The sequence below is a fragment of the Ailuropoda melanoleuca genome, chromosome 13 (assembly GCF_002007445.2).
Source record: "Ailuropoda melanoleuca isolate Jingjing chromosome 13, ASM200744v2, whole genome shotgun sequence".
NCBI lineage: Eukaryota > Metazoa > Chordata > Mammalia > Carnivora > Ursidae > Ailuropoda > Ailuropoda melanoleuca.
In genome coordinates this window covers 68629390-68652454 of record NC_048230.1, presented here as the reverse complement: position 1 = coordinate 68652454, position 23065 = coordinate 68629390, and the positions used below count along the sequence as shown (strand labels likewise).

At 54.6% G+C, this 23065-nt stretch overlaps 2 protein-coding genes across 5 annotated transcripts in view; one reads left to right on the top strand and one right to left on the bottom strand.

Annotated features, from left to right (window-relative positions):
- The window catches only part of MYH7B (myosin heavy chain 7B), a 41180-nt gene extending 36229 nt beyond the window's left edge, over positions 1 to 4951 (top strand). The window contains exons 31-44 of the mRNA XM_034639917.1: positions 2 to 204; positions 854 to 980; positions 1072 to 1190; positions 1282 to 1478; positions 1605 to 1954; positions 2120 to 2244; positions 2358 to 2473; positions 2944 to 3340; positions 3430 to 3555; positions 3657 to 3827; positions 3918 to 4022; positions 4105 to 4200; positions 4589 to 4726; positions 4810 to 4951. Coding sequence (XP_034495808.1) covers positions 2 to 204; positions 854 to 980; positions 1072 to 1190; positions 1282 to 1478; positions 1605 to 1954; positions 2120 to 2244; positions 2358 to 2473; positions 2944 to 3340; positions 3430 to 3555; positions 3657 to 3827; positions 3918 to 4022; positions 4105 to 4200; positions 4589 to 4726; positions 4810 to 4821 — 2282 coding nt within the window. The 3' untranslated portion in view covers positions 4822 to 4951. The remainder of the gene's footprint in view (position 1; positions 205 to 853; positions 981 to 1071; positions 1191 to 1281; positions 1479 to 1604; positions 1955 to 2119; positions 2245 to 2357; positions 2474 to 2943; positions 3341 to 3429; positions 3556 to 3656; positions 3828 to 3917; positions 4023 to 4104; positions 4201 to 4588; positions 4727 to 4809) is intronic.
- Positions 4952 to 5027: 76 nt separating this feature from the next.
- The window catches only part of TRPC4AP (transient receptor potential cation channel subfamily C member 4 associated protein), a 68509-nt gene continuing 50471 nt past the window's right edge, over positions 5028 to 23065 (bottom strand). The window contains exons 9-19 of one of the 4 annotated variants that reach the window (XM_034639911.1): positions 20754 to 20896; positions 16426 to 16557; positions 14446 to 14504; positions 12386 to 12487; positions 11156 to 11239; positions 9999 to 10089; positions 8819 to 8959; positions 7921 to 8029; positions 7212 to 7324; positions 6095 to 6301; positions 5028 to 5976 (exon numbers count right to left, since the gene is read on the bottom strand). In XM_034639911.1, coding sequence (XP_034495802.1) covers positions 5809 to 5976; positions 6095 to 6301; positions 7212 to 7324; positions 7921 to 8029; positions 8819 to 8959; positions 9999 to 10089; positions 11156 to 11239; positions 12386 to 12487; positions 14446 to 14504; positions 16426 to 16557; positions 20754 to 20896 — 1349 coding nt within the window. In that variant the 3' untranslated portion in view covers positions 5028 to 5808. Of the gene's footprint in view, positions 5977 to 6094; positions 6302 to 7211; positions 7325 to 7920; positions 8030 to 8818; positions 8960 to 9998; positions 10090 to 11155; positions 11240 to 12385; positions 12488 to 14445; positions 14505 to 16425; positions 16558 to 20753; positions 20921 to 23065 lie in introns of all 4 variants that reach the window. The other 3 variants (XM_034639910.1, XM_034639913.1, XM_034639912.1) reach the window with 3 other exon arrangements.

Below are 23065 nucleotides of genomic sequence, written 5' to 3'. Positions count from 1 at the left end.
GGGCGGGAGCTGGAGGAGGCGGCGCTGCGGCACGAGGCCACGGTGGCTGCCCTGCGCCGCAAGCAGGCCGAGAGCGCGGCCGAGCTGGGTGAGCAGGTGGACAGTCTGCAGCGGGTGCGGCAGAAGCTGGAAAAGGAGAAGAGCGAGCTCCGCATGGAGGTGGATGATCTGGGGGCCAATGTGGAGACTCTGGCCCGAGGCAAGGTGTCTGCCCCCTTCCTGACCCCGACCTCTGACCCCTCCTGACTGAGCTCGGATCCCATACCCATCATGACTCTGAACTGATCTGACTCGAGAGCTGAGCCCACCCGCCAATCCCTGGCCACCCTTATGCCAGGACTGACCCACACTAGGCCTGACCCTGTACCTGATCCTGGCCCCTGACCTATTCACCTGTCATCCAACCCCAACCCCACACCAGTCCTGACCTCAAACCTTGACTCCTACTAAACTCTGTGCCCTGACTCCAGGTCATTTTTGACCCAGCATTTAATTTTAACATCTCAGTCCTTGACCTCTATCCTGACTGTTCCTGTCCCAAACCCCAGCACCCAACCTTGACCCTTGACCTTTCTACCACCAGTTCTGACAGCTGACCTTTGAGCAGTCTGCAGCTGACTTCAGACTCTAGTATCCTGACTTCACCCTGGCCCTCTCACATCTGACACCCATCTTCTAAAACCATGGTCCAGCATAATCTCTGACCCTGAACTTGGGCACTGCTTTCCCTTTGCTTCCTGAGCCCACGTCTAGCCTTCTAGTTCCCAACCCCAGGTCCCAGCCCCCGGCTGGCAGCCCCAGACACTGCCTTGTGCTTGACAAACTTGTTCTGACTCCTGACCCTGGATCCCAGGCCAGTGCGGAGAAGCTGTGCCGGACCTATGAGGATCAGCTGAGCGAGGCCAAGATCAAGGTAGAAGAGCTGCAGCGGCAGCTAGCGGATGCGAGCACTCAGCGTGGGCGGCTGCAGACTGAGAGTGGTGAGGCCAAGGGCTCGGCTGGGCCACCCCTGGCCTTTGGTGCCGCTCCTCGAGAGCCCGCCTGACCTGCTGCTCACCCCTTGGCCTGCAGGGGAACTGAGCCGCCTGCTCGAGGAGAAGGAGTCTCTGATTAGCCAGCTGAGCCGGGGCAAGGCCTCGGCCACCCAGAGCCTGGAGGAACTGCGGAGGCAGCTGGAAGAGGAGAGCAAGGTGGGCTAGCCACTGGCCGCCCCGGAGCGGGCAGGGTGGGCACTGGGCCTGCCGGCCCAGTCCCATGCTGAGGTCACTGGGGTCTCTGCAGGCCAAGAGTGCGCTGGCCCATGCCGTACAGGCTTTGCGGCACGACTGTGACCTCCTGCGGGAGCAGCACGAGGAAGAGGCAGAGGCCCAGGCTGAGCTGCAGCGGCTGCTGTCCAAGGCCAATGCTGAGGTGGCCCAGTGGAGGAGCAAGTACGAGGCAGATGCCATCCAGAGGACCGAGGAGCTAGAGGAGGCCAAGTAAGTGCCTTACCCACCGGGCCGTCACCACGTAGGGGTGGAGCTTGAGCCTCTGACCCATCAGGGGGCAAGGGGAGATGTGGGGACTGCTGGGCCAACCTACCACCGTCTGCTCCCGTGGCCTAGAAAGAAGCTGGCACTGCGGCTGCAGGAAGCAGAGGAGGGAGTGGAGGCCGCTCACGCCAAGTGCTCCTCACTGGAGAAGGCCAAGCTGCGACTGCAGACAGAGTCAGAGGACGTGACCCTGGAGCTGGAACGGGCCACCTCAGCGGCTGCCGCGCTGGACAAGAAGCAGCGGCACTTGGAGCGGGCGCTGGAGGAGCGGCGGCGGCAAGAGGAGGAGACGCAGCGGGAGTTGGAGGCTGCCCAGAGGGAGGCCCGCAGCCTGGGCACTGAGCTTTTCCGGCTGCGGCACAGCCACGAGGAGGCGCTCGAGGCCCTGGAGACGCTCAAGCGAGAGAACAAGAACCTGCAGGGTACGCTTCCCCTGGGGGCAGAACTGCGCTGGCGTCATCGGGAGCACCTTGGGAGTCACGGAGGGTGCCCTGGTGGGGTCCCTCTGGAATTAGGAGTGAATGAAATGACCTGGGTTAGAGCAGGAGGCATGGGGGTGGTCCCTCAGTACCCTGTTCCCTCTGCAGAGGAGATCAGTGACCTCACAGACCAGGTCAGCCTCAGCGGGAAGAGCATCCAGGAACTGGAGAAAGCCAAAAAGGCTCTGGAAGGGGAGAAGAGTGAGCTCCAGGCTGCGCTAGAGGAGGCCGAGGTCAGGGGCTGACCACAGGGCCGGGGTGGGTGGTGCCCTACTCCCCGCGCCTCTGCTCTCCTGTCGCGCATGCTTGCGGCCCCCGCGCCCATACTGCCTGCTCTGTGTTCCAGGGAGCCCTGGAGCTGGAGGAGACCAAGACTCTGAGGATCCAGCTGGAGCTATCCCAGGTCAAGGCTGAGGTGGACCGGAAACTGGCCGAGAAAGATGAGGAGTGCACTAACTTGAGGTACGGGGGCTCGAGGCATCCCCGTCCACCACCACCCCTGGAGGCTAACGCCCCTCCCATCCCGGCCACCTGCAGGCAGGAGGAAGGCAGGCAGGCAGTGCGCCAGGCGCCTCTGTGCACACGGACACTTGGTCTGCCCCTCCCCGAGAACTCCGTCAAGGTCAGGACTATCGTCCCCAGTCTAGAGGCGACCTTCAGAGGCTAAAGGACTTGCTCAGGGCTACACAGTGCAGGGAGGGCCAGGGTTCAGCCCACCTCTGTCTGGAGTCTCACTTTTGTCCGTAAACTTGTCCTGAGGGGTAACAGGCAGTCACAAGGGGCCTGAAACCAGGGAAGGACGAGTCATTTGTTCCCACAATGGGTTTGCATCTGCGGCATTCCTTGGGTGAGTGTAAGAGCAGGTCCAGTGCCTGTGCCTGCACCCCCTTCTCAGAGGCTGCGAGCCCTCCTCTCCTCCCTCCGCCCCACAGGCGCAACCACCAGCGGGCCGTGGAGTCCCTGCAGGCCTCGCTGGATGCAGAGACGAGGGCCCGCAACGAGGCATTGCGGCTCAAGAAGAAGATGGAGGGCGACCTCAACGACCTGGAGCTGCAGCTGGGCCATGCCGCCCGCCAGTCCATGGAGGCCCAGGCAGCCACGCGGCTGCTGCAGGCCCAGCTCAAGGAGGAGCAGGCGGGGCGGGATGAAGAGCAGCGGCTGGCGGCTGAGCTCCGAGAGCAGGCGCAGGCCCTGGAGCGCCGGGCCGCACTGCTGGCCACGGAGCTGGAGGAGCTGCGGGCCGCACTGGAGCAGGGCGAGCGCAGCCGGCGGCTGGCGGAGCAGGAGCTGCTGGAGGCCACCGAGCGCCTTAACCTCCTGCACTCGCAGGTGGGGACAGGAAGGACATGGGGATGCTGAGGGGGGAGGCTTTGGGTGTGGCCAGCAGGCCCCCACTCTGAGGCTCTGCCTCCCCCCAGAACACAGGCCTCCTGAACCAGAAAAAGAAGCTAGAGGTGGATCTGAGCCAGCTGAGCGGGGAGGTGGAGGAGGCTGCCCAGGAGAGGCGGGAAGCCGAGGAGAAGGCCAAAAAGGCCATCACTGATGTGAGGCTGGGCTGGGGTCGTGGGGGGGGTCCAGAGCTGAGTTCAAAGGGACTTTCACCTCCTGACCATGCCAACCGTGCCCCCCGCCCCTCTGCCGACAGGCGGCCATGATGGCTGAAGAGCTGAAGAAGGAGCAGGACACGAGCGCACACCTGGAACGGATGAAGAAGACACTGGAGCAGACGGTGCGGGAGCTACAGGCCCGGCTTGAGGAGGCTGAGCAAGCGGCCCTGCGTGGTGGGAAGAAGCAGGTGCAGAAGCTGGAGGCCAAGGTGCGTGAGGCCCTTCAGTCCTCTCCCTGGCAGGGCGGGCTGGCCGGAGGGCAGGCCTCGGGCAGCTGGCCCATCCCTGGCTGCTCGCAGGTGCGGGAGCTGGAGGCCGAGCTGGACGCAGAGCAGAAGAAGCACGCTGAGGCCCTCAAAGGGGTGCGGAAACACGAGCGCCGGGTCAAGGAGCTCGCGTACCAGGTGGGTGACCAGGTCCGCCTCGAGGGGTAACCCTGGAGCTGGCCTGGTCTGGGCAAGACCTGAGTCGCTTTTGCCTGCCCAGGCCGAGGAGGACAGGAAGAACCTGGCTCGCATGCAGGACCTGGTGGACAAGCTGCAGAGCAAGGTCAAGAGCTACAAACGCCAGTTTGAGGAGGCGGTGAGTGCACCCGAGTCTGGGCCACCGGGGCCTGGAAGTTGGTGACTCCTCTTCAGCGCTGCTTGCAGTGCTCACAGCCAGAGGGCCCCCCCATGTTGGCTCTGTGTGACCCCACTGTCCCAATGGGAAGAGGGACAGTTTCCTGACAGCTTTGGCTAGGGAAAGGACCTAGCTCTGTCATCGAGGGGACCCCATGTGCGTTCTCCTTCTGCGTACCTCTGGAAGGAGTGCCCCCCCCGCCCGGTTCCTGCCGTGGGTACTAGTGATGTGGGAGGAGGGGAACAGTTGAGGACCAGAAGCCAGCCCCCTCTGGGCATGGGACGGGACCAGACTGACCCCCTATCTATCTCAGTGACCAAAGGGTGACCAGACCTGCCTGTGCCCCCAGGAACAGCAGGCCAGTACTAACCTGGCCAAGTACCGCAAGGCCCAGCACGAGTTGGATGATGCAGAGGAGCGGGCGGACATGGCAGAAACGCAGGCTAACAAGCTGCGGGCTCGGACCCGGGATGCCCTGGGGCCCAAGGTGAGGGGCTGCACGTGGCACCCCCTACCATCTGCCCGAGGGTGTGCGTGGTGGCGCTCACTCAGCCACTCCTGTCCCCTTAGCACAAGGAGTGATGCCGGAGTTCCTGGGCTCTGAAGACGCGGCCTGCCGTGGGCCCTCTCCTGCCGCCTCTTCATCCCAGTCCGCCCCAAGCCCTGCTGGACCCTGAGTAAATGCCATGTCTGCAGCTCTAGCTGGGTGCCTTCTCCTTCTCTGAGGTTCGGGAGAAGAAAGAAAGGAACACATGGTCCCTGGACAAAAGTCAGGTCCACATCCGTCATTTAAAATAAAGTTCTTTAATAGTCTCCACTTAATCGATTTATTTGTTGTTAATAAACTGGCAACACAAGGAGGGGCCGAGGGTGTGCTCCTAGCCAGGCTCCTATGTGTGCGGGCTCAGGCAGGAGACGCTGCCCCGGGGCAGGGCACAGCCACCCTGTGCCCCAAGGGATGGAAGAAAAAGGCCCCCACTTCTAGGGGAACCCCCTGGGATGAACACAGCGGCCAGTGAGCAAACAGACCAGAGGAGCTAAAGGAAAACGAGGGAGGGACAGAGGGGCAGGTGTGGGGGAAGGCAGCGTCCTCTGGTAGCCCCCACCCCTGCCCAGGGGAAGGGGGCTCAGAAGCCTTTGCCTGGGTCCAAAGGCCAGAGCAAGCTTGGCTCACAGATTGGAGGAGGGTGCCCATATTTCCCTCCCCACCCCAGGACTGACAGCCAAGAGACTGGGCAAGAGCTCAGACAGAGCTATTTTTAAAAGTTCCCTTACCTCTGGGTGGGCCAGGGCCCCAGGGTTCTGAAGGAAGGGTGGGCAGAGTGTCCCTGTCCTTATCATGGGGATCTTGAAGGAACCGAGGTTCCCCAATGACTTGGGGCCCTCAGACCCAAGGGCCAAGGGCTTCTAGATGCTCCCTCCCACCAAGCCTGTTCCTGAAGACTTGGGACAGGCACAGTAGCGGGGAGGCAAGGCGGGGGGCATGGACAGGTCACGGCGGGCGGCACACGTACCCACGATCACCCGCACTGGCCCCGGCCCGGCAGCCTCCCGAGGCCTGGCCCAAGGTCACTCCTCGGTGAAGTCCCTGTCTATGTCCATGTAGGGCTCCTCAATGTAGCTGACAAGGGCAGAGGGTGACTGGCGGTCTGGGTTCAACAGGATGGACACGGTCTCTTTCCAGTAGGAGAAGCTGATGCAGGAGCTCTGGGCAGAGAGAGAGGGGCTGGGGGGCGCCTGGAGGACCCAGGTCGAACCCGGCACCCCGTGCGGAGGGCCTCGGTAAGGGGACAGAGAGCTGTCCGCCGCGCGGCCCCGCAGCCCAGCCGCCACCCCCGGGGCTGGGGGCACTCACGTTCTCCAGGCAGGTGCTGTCCTTGTCCTTGTGCAGGTAGTGCTGCTGCCAGAAGCGCAGCAGGTTGTGGAAGTTGTTGAGCAGGAAGCCGGGGTACTTCTTGCTGTGCTCCATGCGCTGCAGCAGCCGCAGGTACAGGGGCAGCCGCTCCTTCCGGCGGGCCAGCATCAGGATCACCAGGCTGGTGTTGAGGCAGCTGACGTTCTCCTGCCGGGCGCCAGGCCACCCAGGTCAGGTGCGGGCAGAGAGCCCCGGGGGCCCCTGGTGGACCTGGGACGCCACAGGGTAGGGAGGAGGGTGTCCCACGCCCAGACCCTGAGGGCCACGCGCTGGGCTGCACGGACCTGAGAGGACGGGGCAGGGAAGGACGCCAGAGCCGCCAGCGGACTGCCTTGAGCACCTTCCTGTCCCTCCTCCACCCACCAGCCATCCCTGCCCTGGTGGGACCCTCGTCATCAGTCCAGTTCCAGTCCACTCCTCGGGTCAGCTCAGGCATCCCTTCTTCCCGGGAGTTCTGGGTCCCGGAGCCCCGACCCCCAGGGAAGGCGGGGTGCCTGCGTTAGGAGCGGCTGCCTCACTTTCTCCCACTCGGCATGAGGCTGGGGGCAGCACGAGGGAAGGGTCTCGGCCTGTTTGGTTCACTGCGTAGCCCCAGCCCAGAGCCCTGCCTCGGTACGTGTGTGTGAGCTGAAGGAACAGAGAACCACCTCTGAGGGGTGCAGCATCAGCCCCATTCTAGAAAAGAGGAGTGTGAAGCTCAGGGGAAGGCACAGCCGCAGTTAGTCAGGGAGGGGGTGGGAGGCAGCATCAAGTCCAACCCCAAAGCCTGCACAGCAGGAAGGGCACCGAGAGCACTGGACCGGGAGTTTGAGAACTCAGTACCAATCCCGACCCATCCGTGACCTTGGAGACTTGCTACCCCGGGCCCTGTCTGTAAAATGGGGCACTGATCCCTCACTGGAAAAAGTCCTCGGAATAGCTGGCAGGGTTTCCAAGGAACCAACAGATGGATCAAGATACACTACTAGGGGAAGGTGGGACAGATCAACCATTGGGCTCTAGGATGAGGGAGACCGTTTCCGATCTCCCTTCCCGGCGCGTCCGCAGGGCACGTCACCTGGGTCAGTGTCTGCACGTGGATGATGTTGATGAGGCGGAAGAGGAAGGACATCTGCGTGGGCACCTGGGATATGTAGGCAAGCAGGCGGCACTCGGACAGGACCTCGGCAACTGGGGAGAGAGGAGCAGAGGTGTGACAGCTGGTCTGTGGCTCAGGCCCAGGGACACGCCCCTCAGGCTTCTAGCCAGACCCCCCCTGGGGTCCTGACTCCGGAGATGGGAGCCCTGACCACGGAAGCGGCCACAGGAGCGGGGGCGGCTGCCGTAGGAACGCGTGCGTCTCTGGCGGCGCTCCTCCCAGGCGGAGCCCGCATTCCCAGGAGCCCCAGCAGGAGCTCACCACCCCCTTGTCCCTCAGTGGGCGCAGAGGCCACCTCTCTCTGAGGCCCTCCCTCCCCTCGGCCCACCACCTGGGCCCCTCTCACCCCAAGCAATTCCAGCGGCGGGGGGGGGGGTGTTGCATTTTGCTTGCATCAATAGTTTCTTCACTTTTATTAAAATGTGCGTCTTATGAAAGGAAGCACAGATGACAGAAGAGTCAAGGCAGCCAAGAACATCTCCCGGAGAGCCACAACCTTGACCCCAGCCACGTGGGCATTTGGAGCAGCTGCCTCTAGCCGTTTTTGTCTCCTTGCTAGATGCTGGGTGTTTGCCACCAGCGCGGCCACAGCGGGCTGGTTCGCCTGGGCATTACGACTTTCTCTTACCTTTCATGTCCACCTGGTTTTCGAATCGGTCCAGTGACAGAGTGACGCAGCGCACCAGCATGTTGGAATCCACCAGAGAGCTGTTGATCTGCTTCAGGAACACCTGGAACTGGAGCGGAGCCCGGGCTCAGACGGGTGGTGGCAGGCTCCCGCCGTGCACAGCCATGGCCCAGGGTGGGCACTTGTGGCCAGGGGCACTCATTTACCCGGGCCCAGATGCTTCTGGTCAGACCGAGGCCCAGACAAGCTGGGTGAGCTGCCCCTCGGCAGCAGCTCACGCCACATCAGACACTAAGCCCAGTGTTCTCTGCACCGATGGGTCCTGCATTCCTCTCATTTTCACTTCAACTAGCCTGAGCTGTGTCTCTGTCAAACAGCCCATGAGGCTAAAGCACCGGGCCCAGTCCTGCCCTTCTGGGGCTCGTGCTGGCACCCACCGCACCACCTCAGGGCCGTGTCACAGCCACCTGCTCCCACCGTCTCCCAGCAGCTGCGCCAATCACCCCTTTACACCCAGGGTCTAGCACAGTCCTGGCACAGAGCAGGGGTGAATGACTGTTCGCTGAAGAATGCCCACTGACTCCCCAGTATTCTCCAGTTTAAAACAGAACCTGAAGACTAGCAAGGGCCAGGCCTCCAAGAAAACTTCTTCTTTTCTTTTTTAAAGATTTTATTCATCTGACAGTGAGAGCGAGCATGAGCAGGCCAGGGGGCGGGGGGGAGAGGGAGAAGCAGACACCCCACCGACCCGGGAACCCTATGCATGGCTCCATCCCAGGACCCTGAGATCGTGATCTGAGCCGAAGGCAGATGCTTAACCAACTGAGCCACCCAGGCACCCCTCCAAGACAACTTCTGAACAACGCGGCAAACCCCGCAGAGCCCATGTTAGTCCTACCTTTGCATCAGTGTTGATGTATTTGTTGAATCTCTTGAATGCATCAACGTTGAACTTCATTAACTCCCCCAGAAGGTCAAAGTAACTCTGGAGCACATCCCTCGACTTGCACTCACTGTCCACAATGCAGTACAGGATGTGCTGGGGGTGGGAGAGGACAGGATGAAGGCAGGAAGTTGAATGAGCCCTGGGGCCAAGAGGCAGATGTGGCTGCCGCCCCCAGGCTGTGCTCGTCCAAGCTGCGGGCTGCCTGCGTCCCACCAGGGCCGGCACGGAGCCCCAACCACGGGACACCTGCTTCGCGTAAGCATCCATGTCAGTTGATGGAACCTGTTCCCCTGTCTAGATTCTCATCTGGGGATGCTGGGAGCTCCCAGGGCGGGACCACGCTGCCGCACCTCACCAGCGGGTTGGGGGTGGGTTGGGGTAGGCAGTCGTGAGTTCTCCTGCTTGCCCAGGGCTCCCCAGCTTGCAGGCAAGAGGAGCTGTTTCCAGAAGTAACACTGGCCACTGCCTGAGCACTGAGGCCATTCAAGTAAATGAAGCACAGGGTTTAAGGGCACGGGACACATTTTGACCCCACGGTTTGTCTTCATATTTATGAATAAAAAAGTTTATACTAAGATCAATGAATTTTTATCAGGCACGTAAAGCCAATTTAACTTCTTAATAAAGTTCTCTATGACAGTTCAACTGTTTACATTTTTCATTTTCGTTTTCCTGAAGTTATGCTAATTTGGATCAATTTCTTACGGATTTTACAGTTCACGGGTCAGTTTCCTATTTATATCCCTTTTTTATTTTTAAACCAATTATATCTTTGGCCATTTTACTCCCTGCCTTTTGTAAATTTTGCTTTTTCTGAAGGTCATTTTACAATAAAAGGAAATTAACTTTTGGTTAACAGCAAAATATCCGCAGGGTCAAAAGGCCTTACTGGGTAACTTCAGACTCTTCTAGTCTTCCATGGGCACCCCCAGCTCCCTCAAGCATCCGTTAAGCACCTACGGGAACCCACAGTTGGGAACTCGGGGGAAGTCCTAGGGCAATCTGCACTGGCGTTTTAAAATAGAGATGCGGCTGCTCCTGTCCAGCTATCTAGGGCTCGGGAAGGAGAGCAATGCATGGGGCTGCGGGGAGAACGGAACACCCAACACCCTGGCTCCTCCAGGCCGTTTACCTCCAGAAGGCCTCGCTTCAGCAGGAACATCTGGTCTGCATAGGAGGTGGTCCCTCGGAGGAAACTCTCCACAGCCCGGGCTTGCCAAAACCTGCGACCCAAATGTTGACCCCTGGCCCAGGTGGCTAAGGCTGCCCTCTTCTGTCCCATATTCCATTCACCAAGGGGCTGGGAGATGTTTGCTGCCTTTTGATTTATTCAACATTTACTGCACATCTGCTAGGTGTCAGGCCTCATACTAGGCATTGGGAATTAAGCAAGGATAAGTCCTCATGGAGCGGACAGTTCAGTAGAGAATGGTCCTCTATTTGGTTCTGTCTGGAAGAAGCCGTGTCTCAGAGTAGGGGGATCTAGGATCAAAGGGCTGGCGACAGTAGGTCACATATGAAGATGCACTCTAGGCTTTGACCCTTCAGAAGAACAGGCAGACAATGGAAACTGAGGCTGGGAATGCATGTGGGAACTGGACAGGCATGTGGGAACTGGACAGACATGTGCAGACGGGCCACTGAGCTCACTTCTGATGGCTGTCCTAGAGAGGATGTGGCCCCAGAGGGCAGAGCTGGGATCAATGAGGGGAAGTCTGGACAAGTCTGGCTGAGCTGACGGGGGGCAGAGGAGGGCACGGAACCCACTGACGCATCACACCCCAGCCCTGACAGCATGCCTCCCTTAGCCGCACTTCTGTCCCCAGCCTTCACGACTCATCTCAGGTGAGCAGGAGGAGCTCTGAGAAGCCCTCCTGCCTCCCGCTCATCCCACCAGCCCCCAGCTGGGGAAGGGGCTTTCCTTGGCTCCCTCAGCTCCCGGGGCAAGTCCTGGCTCCACTCCTTTTCACACTGCATTCAAAAAGGTTTCTTTTCGTGCTTGCTTCCCACAACCCAGGGAACTCGTGTGGGCAGGGACCGTAGCTCCCATTTCCCTACCACCTGTCCAACGCCAGCACAGAGGCGCTTGGTGAATGCTTGGTCGGTTCTTGAAATACGCTGCCGGTGTGCAGAGGCTCACACACACCTGCTCAGTCGGACCCCCTTGCCCCCAGAGCAGTCAGATGTCCAGGGTGGAAGCTGGTAACTAAATGAGGTATTTCTAACCACCTGAGAAACACTTGGTTTCTGGGCCCTTCAGGAGTGGCAGGTGCCTGTCCCCGGACCCACCTGAAAGAGGACTCGGCTGGCTCCTTCTTCATGACCTGCAGCAGACGAGTTAATAAGCCCCTCTTCCCATCACACACCAAACTCCTGGAACAAAACCGGGACATTGGTGGCAGACCTGAGGCTGACAGGGCCCAGTCCCAGTTGGCCGAAGGACTACTGTTGTCCTGGGGCCCTGGGGTTGGGTCTCTCTGCTGCTTTAGCTGGGTGGAAACACCTGGGGACACTTCCAAGCCGGCAGGATGTTCCCCTGCTGTCTGGGCCCAGAGCACCCCAAGGACTCCTGCAGTCTTAGCACTGAAGAGCCAAGTGAATTCACGCCACCCCTCAGGCTAGCTTTCCCTTCCCAGACCCACTAGCAAGTGATCAGAGGCCAGAAAAACCCAGAGTGCGTGCTCAGAACTGCTGGAAGGAGGGCTGTTTACACCAAAGTGAGTCTGAAACACCATGACAGAGTCTACCAGATGGGACAAAGTCTGCGCCAGTAGGGTGAGACAGGGAGTACCCTGGGCCCCACGGTCAGCTCCAGCTGGCTTTGGACAAGTCCCCGTGCCTCTGGGCCTCAGCTTCCTGGTCTAGGAGGCAAAGACATTAGATGAGGAAATGACTCGGGCTGCATCACGGGGGAGAGAGAGAGGGTCAAGCAGGCAGGGGTTCTGGGCCCTTAAGTTCCCTCTTCAAATAGAACAGCTCTACTTTTATTCCCTACAGACATTATGGACTGTGCATGGTTTCATCTGAACAGATTTCTCCTGCTTAAAAAAAAAAAAAAAGAGGCTGAGAATTATGACTCCTGTTGCTGGATACAGTCCTCCCTGCCCGGACCCCCATGAGCCCATGACATCCCTACTGCTCAGAAGGTGACACAAGCATAACCCAGCTAATGGGACTTCGCAAAGGGCATGAAAGAAGCATGTCAGCAGAGGTGAGTGACAAAGGAGCGGCAGAGCACATGTGACCTTTGGCAAGTGGCCTCTCCAAGTCCCTGCACCCCGTTCTGTAAAGCAGAGGGGTGACGGCACTTCCCTCCCAGGGCCGCTGCAGGGCTCCAACGAGGTAATGCAGGTGATGGGAGGACAGTGCCGGACACACAGGAGCCCTCAGGACACTGCAGCTACCCGTCAGTGAGAAAGGACCAGTACCACACCGGCGGGCATGAGTCTGTGAGCCCCTACCACCCCAGGGCACGCACGCAGCCCAGAGAGGCTGTGGGCCAGAGCTGCCGCCACCTACCGGTCAGTGTTGAGGACAGCTTCCACCTCAGGGATGTTGGCTTTGAGGGAGATGGCACTGAGCTCGTTCAGCTCCTGGTTATTAAGCAGCAGGTACTTGTTCCTGAAGCAAATGGGTTGAAGGGGGTAAAGGACAGGTGCTGGGCTAGTCACCTTCCCATTTCCTGTGGTGAGAATCAGAGAATCCCCCAAGTGCCCTCCCCTGACACCACTTGCCCCTGAGGTGGCAGAAGGGCTCAGGCCAAGGGAGCCTCCCGGGCTCCAGCCCCTTCCTCTCTACCTGCCACGTTCACTAGCGACGGCCCTTCCCTCAACATCTCCAGGCCTTTTGTTTGCCACTAAACATTTCTATGTGACTTCTCAAAGGCACTTCCAACTCAACGACGTCCAAATCAAACTCTCCATTTTGCTTCTCAAACCAGTCCAGCATTCCCACCAGGGGGCCTGAGTCAGCTGCGACACTCTCTCCTGCGCCCTTCACCTCTAGGCCTGGCATCATCCAAGCCATGTGGACAGAACCAGCTTCCTAAATGGTCTCTCCCAGGAATTGACTCAACACACAGCACCCAGACAGATCTTTAGAAAACAGGACTCTGATTATGTCACTCCCATGTCAAAAACGCCTCCACAATTTCACAAGCTTTCGAATATATACGATCCAAGCCCACCAGCATGACCTGCAAGGCCCTGCAACTGAGCCACCAACCACCTTTGCAGCCTCGCTCTGAGCCAAGCCCCCCTTCATTCACATCACCCACCACACTGGCCTCGCTGAACACACAGCACTCCCTCCTACAGGGGATTCTTCTGCAACAGTCAGCCTCTCACTCTTCCTTTTCGCCCAATTTATCACTGCCAACCCTTTAGGTCTCAGCTGACAAGTTACTTCTGCAGAGAAGAGCTCCTGACCACCCTCTGGCCAGGTCATGACTGTCAAATGTTCTCTCACAGGCCACGCTCCCTCCACCGGAATACTCTCTCCATCTGTCAATGTACATTCAATGGTATAATTCTCTGATTAATGTCCTCCTTTCCAGGACTGTGCCCTTCATGAGAGTGGGGGTGATGGCTGTTTTCACTCATCACTGTCTCCCCAGAGCCTAGCCCATGTAAGTGCTCAGAGTCTGATGAAAGTTAGGGACCCAATTCCTCAGAAAAAAAGTACACAATCAGAACATATTGGTGCCATTTTTCAGAGGGTTCACATACTTCCTGGAGCTTAAGTCCTTCAGACAGAGAACCTCTGAAAGAGGACGGTCGACATAATCCAGATGAAAGCAGCAACTGGAGTCCCCTGACCACATTTGTCCTCGGTCACATTCTGGTAGCTTTTACAATGTTTCAAAGGAATCTAAGCCAACGTTTAAAATCAGAACCTTTCACATAAATCTTAATTTCTAGCTTCCCTTGAGGGAAAAATTCAGAAGCTATGCAACAGTGGGCCCGGTTTCCTGTATACCAACAGTTGGCCAGAGCTGAGCAGTAACTGCCTGTGCATTCCAGCTCACCAAAGTCCCCGCCACACTGTCCCCAGTGCCAAGGTCAAAGGCCAGCTGCTAGTCACCCCTCCCCTGCACTGTTTTTCCTATAGAAGAGAATTGTTCTCTTCTACATTCTCCATTGAAGGTTGAAAAATAAAAAATGAGAGGGCACAATGTGTTTCAAAAAAATGGGAGAGGGCATAGCTCCTTATGCAGGTGAAGAACAGTCCACCTGTTCGATAAGCAAATACTCAGCTTACCCTCCCCACCTGAGGTCCCTGTGAAGAGCCAAGCTGTCTGCTCCTGGTTCCGAGGGGCAGACAGCTGAGAGATGTAGTGACTCCAAGCGGCCAGCAACACCTGTACTCACGTCCTAGGGTGGCTGTGAGGGCTCAGGGGAAGTTCAGCACAGGGCCCAGCACAAAGGAAGGGCTGCCCAAGCAGCAGTGCCCTGCGCAGCTATCACCAAGGTGACTGCAGCTCTCACAGCTCCCCGGTCCCCCTGAGCTGAGCTCGACGGGAGAGAGAGATGACAGAAGCTGGCGCGACAACTCCCCTTCCGGGGACAGCGCGTACTTACTCGTGGTGGTCGCTGAAACTCTGCAGAAGCCGCAAGAACTGTATCTTCAAGGTGATGTCCTAGAACACACGTGCATCCTTGACATTAAAACCATCAGCACAGTATTCCCAGAGAAAACCAAACACTCGGTGGAAAGCTTAAGTGTGTTACCTTGCTTCTCTGAGCCTCTGTCCTCGTGTACAATGAGGACTTTTCTTTAGTCAGAAACCCTTTGTTGACCTCCACATCTGGCCAAAAGCAGATTAAGCTAATGTGAACCGTCCTGCTAACCCCCACCCCTGCCAACACCTTGGATAAAAAATATCTGAAATTCTTTAAAATGCAAGGCTAAGTTCCTAACAGGAAAATCCACAGGAATCAGAAATGAAGAAAGGACTGGGCTCAGAGCGGGAAGCACGAGAGCAGATGGTTGGCAGCTCAGGGAGGATGGAGAAGTGGCGATTACACTTACTCCCCCGGGGCTTGCGTTTTAATGCCCTGCAGGGATTAGACAGAAACCCGAGCCCACGTGAAGACCAGAAAGTATACACTCCATGGAGGAAGGGTTAGGAAACCCCACTTAGCAGCCCAGGGAGCTAGCACAGATGCCTGTTTCTGTCGGGGTGCTGCTGGTGCTGGAGGGGAGGCCCCAGGAGGCGGCTTTTGGACTCACACCTCCAGGACCAAGGCACTCAACATGAAAATTCACCCTGGGACACTTAACCATAATGTACCTGGCAGACAAAAGCAAAGTGCCCTAAAGAAATACTTCCAGAGCCCAGGCTACATTACAGAACACGAGGCAGCCTTCCACCCCAAGATAGTGTGAAGACAGAAATACAAGTATTAAAACCCCAGGAGCAATCCGAGACCATAAAAAAAGTATGTTACAAGTAATGAAAGAGATGGAATGCAACAGAACGGAACATTAACATAATGAATAAACACCAAGTAGTTTTTGACAAAGAGCCAGATGTCTCAAAATGCAGACTATATTCACTTGAAATTAAAAAGTCAGATGGATGGGTTGAGAAGCAAAACCTGACAAGGCTAAAGAGAAAAACAGTAAGCTGGAAGATAAGGCACGAAGGAAAGTCCCCAGAGCATGGAACAGGGACCAGGGAGGACCTATGGCACTGATGGCTGTGTGGCATGTTCAAGTCCCAGGGTACTGGCCCCTTCGTGGTGGTGGCCAGGCCTCTACGTGGCCCATGAGGACACTGCAAGCGACTGGGACCTTCCTTTTGCAGGAAACAGGCTCAGAGATTCAGTGACTTGTTCAAGCTCTCCTAACAAGCTGACTGGCACACAGGCCTCCTGACTCCCAGTGCAATGTTCTCTCCAGTGCACCGTAAAAGGCCAGGCAGAGGTGAGCCCTTGACCCCTTTAAAAAAGAAAGCATGCTAAAGCCCCTTTGGCTGCAGACCACTGGTGGTGCATGGTTTCAGAGGGCAGAACTACTAGCGATGGCTGGACGATACGATGGGGCAGAACACAGAACAAGGGAAAACTTGCTACTAGGTCATGGAGTGGTGGGCCCTGCTTGAAGGACAGTGAGTGCCCCATTCCAGAGGCGAGCAAGACAAAGCTGGCCAGAGGGCCTCAGAAGGGATTTCCTCACAGGTGGAGAGGCGGGGGCAGACCCTTCTCCAAGGCAGCGTCCACTTATGGGGTTATTTAGACTTTATAAATAAATTATAAACATACACATATAGATAGGCGCCTGGGTGGCTCAGTTAGTTAAGTGTCTGTCTTGGGCTCAGGTCGTGATCACGGGGTCCTGGGATCGAGTCCCACATGGGGCTCCCTGCTCAGTGGGGCATCTGCTTCTCCCTCTCCCCTCTGCTCGTGCTCTGTCTCATGTGTTCTCTCTCTCCCTCTCTCAAAATAAATAAATAAAATCTTTAAAAATAAAAAATAAAAAAATGAGATTTCAAAGGGTCAACAAACAGATCTTGAAACAATGAGTAAAGCCCATCCACTGCCACACCCCCTGCTCACCGGGCTACAGTCACAGTTCTGGTTGTGACCATGGAGGACCAGGGCAGATGCTGAGTGTTTCCTCCAAATCAGCTTGTCGAACAAATTATTGAGCCCGGGGATCAGCTTGAACTCTGCGATCATTCTGTGAACCTGGATGGGGTGGGAAGGCAAAAGCATTATGACAAACGGGCTGTGAAGATCCATCAAAGCCTCATGCTTGGCATGTACAAAACAATCTTTAGGACAAAGAAAGTGACAGTCAGTAGGGACTGTTGGGGTTTAAAGAAAATACCCCACTTAGCCTACCCCTGACTGTATTCCCATTATGCACAGAGACACTTTTATTCTCTGCTCACACATTCCCCACAACACTCCTAGGAGTCATACTATAAGGTGGGTCCTCTTTTAAGAACATGAGTTTGGATTCAGAAAGCCCTGGGTTTGACTTCCACCCCAGCACATATGAACTTTGTAACCTTAACCAAATCTCTTAATCCTTCTAGTTCATTCCCGCCTATCATTAAGAAATAAAAATACCCCTCATGCTTCAGAGTAGGATAAATTTCAACTGGGGGCAAGATAAACATTTTTTAAAAATTAAATGCTAAATATACTAGAAAAATCTATGCAAAGAACTAAAAAAAAAAATGACGACACAATGAGAAAGACTTTCTAAAGTATTAAGTATATTAAGTAAATCTAGAAGCCAAAAGAGAAAAACACTGAATTCAACCATATAAACCTTTAAAAATTCCCTATGGCAAAATTCACAATAAAACTCCATATTGGCAATCTCACGTCACAGGCAAAAAGCTAATTTCCTCCATAAAGAATCCTACAAATCTCTTAAACAAAAAGACCAATGTTAGAGGAAAAATGGGCAAAGGATACAGATCGGAAAACAAAATATTCTTCAATATATGGGAAGTGCTCAGCCTCACTTACAATATTAAGAGAAATTCAATTCACAACCACGTTTTCAGATTAGCAAAGAAGAAAGTTTTATGATACTGTGTTGGTGAGCTGGGCCTCAGGCATGCTCGCACACTGCTGGTGAGAGGGCACACTGGGTACCACCTGCAGAAGAAGGGCACTTTGGTAGTATCTCTAAATATTACAAATGCATATTCCCTTTGATCAGCGATTCTACTTTTAGGAATTTATCCTCAGACAGATCCATATACATACGAAATGACATATGTACAAAGTCGCTCATGGTAGCATTATTTGCAACAGCAAAAAAATAGATATAACCCACACTTCCCATCAATGAGGATTAGTTGCATAAATTATGGTATGTACATTCAGAAGGGTACAAGGTACCAGTAAAAAAAAGAATTGAGGTTTTTCACATTTAGTGAACATTCACCAAGATTCGATATTAAGAAAGCAAATATGGGAGCGCCTGGGTGCCTCAGGCGGTTAAGTGTCTGCCTTTGGCTCAGGTCGTGATCCCAGGGTTCTGGGATCCAGCCCCACGTGGGGTTCCCTGCTCAGTGGGGAGTCTGCTTCTCCTTCTCCCTCTGCCTCTCCCGCTGCTTGTGCTGTCAAATAAATAAATCTTAAAAAAGAAAGAAAAAAAAAAAAGAAAACAAATATGTACATGCTATACTACTGTGTTAAAAAAAAACGAGAGGAATATATTTGCTTTATTATAAGCATAAAATGTCTCTGGAAGGATACACAAATAACTGGTAAAATTAGATGCTTCATGGAAGAACCAGAATGTTCAGGATCAGAGGGGAGAAAGGCTTCACTGATACTTATTTACATATTTTAATACAGAACTATGTGAATTATTTACCTATCAAAAATATTTTTTTTACAGAAAACAAAGCTATTACTACTTCCTCTCAGGGATTTGTCAAGGATAAGGTCAGAAAATACATGTAAAGTCCTGAGCACAGCACCAGTGCTTATTAAATCCCATTTTACAAGGGGAAGTTGAGCAGGACCAACTTGGGCAAGGCAGTGGTGGAAATGTCGCCCTAACTCAGGTGTTCTGACCCTAAAGCCTGACTCTTTCGGGCCCGCAGTATGCATTTACCGCAGGATTCCAGAACTTGACAAAGATGAGCAACGTTCTTCTTTGAGCCTGAGTCCCTCGACAGAAAATGAGGGCTAGCGAAGCTGCAGAAAGGATGCAATGAGGTAACGTGGGGGAAGCTCAGGGCCTGAGGTACAGGAAGTACTGTACGGATTATTGACGTCAGCACCAGAGAAATGGAACTTCCAACATCTGGGGAAAGTTTCCAGTCTAGTGATCTCAACTTAGCCAAGACTTGTCAGAGAACTTAGCCTGCAGGCACAAATATAAGCACTCCAAGGAGGAGCCTTCTGGGAGGCCTGGCCAGGGAAACCCTCCCCTTGCCGTCCCCATCTCGGCAAGGTCCGTGAATCCACATCCCCACGGTGCCGGGCACACAGCAGGAACGCAGTAACTGCTGACTGGGCAGATGAGGCCATGCCAGCATAACACTGGTTCTCGGGCAGGCAGGGTCCTGAGGGCAGCCCACGGTCCTTCCAAGGAAGCAGTGGCTGTAACATATAGTTGAACTAGAGACCACAATGACTGATTCATGAAGACTTGGCAACAGGAAGCCTTGGGGAACAGGGGACAGTCATGGGGGGGACAGAAAGAGGCAGGGCAGCAGAGTTTAAATCCTGGCTCTGTTGACTGGAGCCTGAGAGCACAGCCCTTTTTGTAATTTGGTTTTCTCAAGCATCAAGTGAGGGGAGAGGGGGTTACCACCTGTTTTATAACTTACCAAATACCTGAAAATTCCAATATGAATAATTGTGAAAGTGCCTCAAAAAAAGGTAAAAGCACTCAACACATGTAAAGCATAGTGACTATTATTTTTTATAACATATATTCCATGCTGAAGGAAGGAGCTTTGATACTGTGGAGGTCAGGGTGGGATCTCATCCATGGCCCTGGTTTTAAATACCAACTGCATGCTGACAACCCCCAAAGTTCGATCTCCAGGCCCGACCTCTCCCCTAACCCCAGGTACAGATAATCCAGGTGCCGAATCTAACAGACACTTCAAACCTAATTTGTTCAAACTGAATTCCTTTCTCCCTACGCCCGCCCCTCACCCCCAATTCCCTAACTCACAGTCTTAACCATCTCAATAAATGGCCAATCCATCCTCCCCACCTGCTTGGGCCAAAAACCTTACGAGTTAAAGAAGTTACCCTTAAACCCTCTCTCATGCCCACATTCAAACTATCAGCAAATTCTACCTGTTCCACCTTCAGAATATATTCAGAATGCAAGCACTTCTTACCACTCCCCTCCACCAACGTGCTGGTCCTGGCTACGATCACCTCTTTCACACGGCAGCCAAAAGAAGACTTCTAGTCACTCAGAGTAAACACCGATGTCCTGAAAATGGCCTATGAAAGCCCGACATGATCTGGCCCCACAGTCCCTCCCCTGCTCCCCTTCACTGCTTGTTCTAGTCCATGTCCCCCCTTCCCTACTGTTCCACCAACCCCCTGGGCACACTCCCACGTCAGCGCTTGCTCCCTCTACCCAGTAGGCTGCCTGGGGGATCAGCGAGCCCAGCCCCCTCACGTTCTTCAGGACATCCCCATGCTGGATGTCAGCTTTTCAGTCTTCTCCCTGGCTGACCTACCCAAAATGGGGATAACCGCACCAGTCCCAGACAGAGCTGTTATGACAGTCCAGTGTCTGACTCAAAAGCAAGCGTAAGGACTGCTGATCACCCCACCCGACCCTGCCCCTAACACCCACCTTTTTTTCATCCACAGGACAATGATTAGCCATCTGAGAAGGCCAATTATCACCTATCTTGAAGGGAGCACTACATACTTCCAGAGCCCTCTTTCTCCCTTTGTAGCTTACAGGCTCTTGCTCCTCCCTCCTAGAACTGCTTCAAGGCTCGGGGAACCCCTGCACATCTGGAACCCCCCCCCCCACTGCAGTTGTCTAGTTTTTGTAACCTGACACAGTTCCAGGCTCTGGCCATTACCCTGAGCCCCCATCAGATTGGCGACTTCTCTAGTCTTGCCACAATGACCCTTTATTCTTCACATTAACAAGGTCAGGTAGCATGGCCAAGCCACCAGCTCCTGCCCTGGGCACCAGTGCTCTGCCCAGAAATGCTGCCCACGGCAAGGTATGGTGGAAAAGACTGTGGACTCTGGAACGAGACTAGTTTCCTGATGTGTAAAACACAGAGAAGGAAAACAAGCCCTACGCTTTGCAGGGCTAGAGACAGCCTGAGAGGCAACCTAAAGGAGTATTTGGCTCCTAGGACCCAGGAAGCACATGCTCCTGGCTCCCCCTGTTCTGAGACATGGGGGGAGGGGCCCACCTGGTTTCGCTGACGCCCCATCAGCAGCACACACAGAACATAGAGCACTTCCAGTTTGTACATGATCTCATGCATAATCTTCATTGACTGCGGCAGCTGGGTCCTGGTGGAAGTGTGAGGCAGGCCATTCTCCTCAGAAGCCCCTGGAGGAGGGAACACAATGGAGGCTGAGACAGCCACCGAGAGAGAGGGTTGAGTCACTGCTTGTGAGGAAACGTGTTTCTGCCCCTCAAACCCACCCTGGACAGACTTGAGGTAACAGAGCCATTAGACTGGCCCCTGAGCCCATGACAGAGACTTGGAAAGCCACAAAACCCCCGCCAGGCCGCCAGGGGCCAGGCGAGCTTAGAAACTTAGAAAAACTGACTCTGTACATTACAGGAAAAAAAATTCGGTATGTATGGGGACAGGTGTTAACTAGACTGACTGCAGTGATCATTTTGCACTGCATACAAATGTCACACCATTATGCTGTACACCTGAAGCTAACGTAATGTTGTATGTCAATTATACCTCAACAAAAAAGGGGGATTTCGTCAACTTTCACACACTAAAAACGCTCTGATGCAGCCAGCGCAGGGATGCGATTCATCCCTTCTCCCGCCACCACCAGAGAGTGCCCCCCCTCAAGTGCCCAGACAGTTACCTGAGCCGCAAACTGTGCCAATCTCTCTTCAAGTCCCAAATGACTCTAAGTACTCGATTCCCCTGCCTAGATTCTACGAGGAGGCACTGCTGAAAGACTGAGAGGGATCCTTTTCCAAGACTTCTTGTCTGCTGTTTTTCAAAGAACTATCTAAAGTTTTCTAAGGTTCAACTTTCTAAGGCAGACTGGGCACCACAATCACTACTAGTGATACAGATGAACGTACCATCTACTCACAGACTTTCATTTTACCCAAATTCATTATTAGTAACAACGACAGCAGCTAGGTAATATTTCTGGGACACCTGGTAAGTGCCGGGCATTGTATTTGGGGCGGCAGCAAACCATCACATTTATTCCACTACCCCGTGAACAAGCAAGTCTCATCGAGTCACGCAGGCCAGTGAGGAGTACTCATGGGAAGGTGGCAGAGCAAAGTGCTGAAGGCTCAGGGCTCTGGAGTTACGACTTGCTGGCCATGTGACACTGGGCGAGTCACCTCCTCACGAGGCCTCGAACTGCCCTGGACAAGGCAAGTGACAGCAGTGCTACCGTGGACGGTTAGGGTAGCTGCGAGGAGTGAATGAGAACACAAGAGAAGGCCAGCACCTGATTCTTGGGAAGCCTCCCTCTTAGATCCCTATTATTTTAAAAGAGCACTGGTCAGGGTCAGGAGACCTTAGGGTTTACTTTCCCTCAGTTTTCCTCGTCTTTAAGGTGAAAGGATGAAGCGATAACTATTAAGATCCTTCCAAGCTCCCAATGGAACTGCTGCCCTATAGGCCTTTTGCAAAGGGCCAGAAAAACCATATGGAACAGAGCAGAGCGGTGGTTATCAAATAATATTTGGGTAAGGTGCACGTGAAAGTCTGGTGACTTCTGCAGGGTGATACTATGGCACAAGAACCCAAGCTATTCTGCCCTACAGACGTGGAACTATTTTTTCCAGCCGTATTATGGCACTAATATAAAATCATCACCCTGGGAGACGACCAGCTGTGGAGTGAAGCAAGACTGAGGGGCAGCGCGGCACAGGCATTAAGAGTGCAGACCCTGAGCCGGCCCGCTGGGTCTGAACCCCAGCTCTACTGTTCACCAGCTGGGTGGCCTTGGTACACTGGTGGAAGTCTCTATGCTTCAGTTTCCATCCTCACCTGTAAAACCAGGATAAAGGCAACAGTACTGATCTCTTACCCCAGTCGCCAAGAGGAAAGGATTTAATACATTCCAAGTACTGAAAACAATTCCCGGCACATGTAAGCAACATGTACGCGTATGCTAAATAGAAACAAAACACTTGAGTTTTTCTGCGAATGCTTGCTTGCTACTTGTTCTTTTTTTTTCTGTTTAATCTGCAACTAAAAGTGGCAGTGGGCAAAGACTTAAGAAAAATTTACTGGAGAAAACTGAACTGAGAAAATTCTATCTCAAAAAACATGTATTTTCCTGCATGTTGGGAGAAAAATCATAATTACTCAATTTCCATGTTGGGACTCCCTGGCCCAGCTCCCAGAACAGTTTAAGAGTCAAATGATTTGTGGAGAGACTCTGAAGAGCTATCATGCAGATGCTGCCTCCGCGGCACACTTGCTGCGTGGCCTCGAGAGCCTCGGGACGTCCTCATCACCTAGCTCAGGGGGCTCGGGGGCGACCGCAGGACAGGATG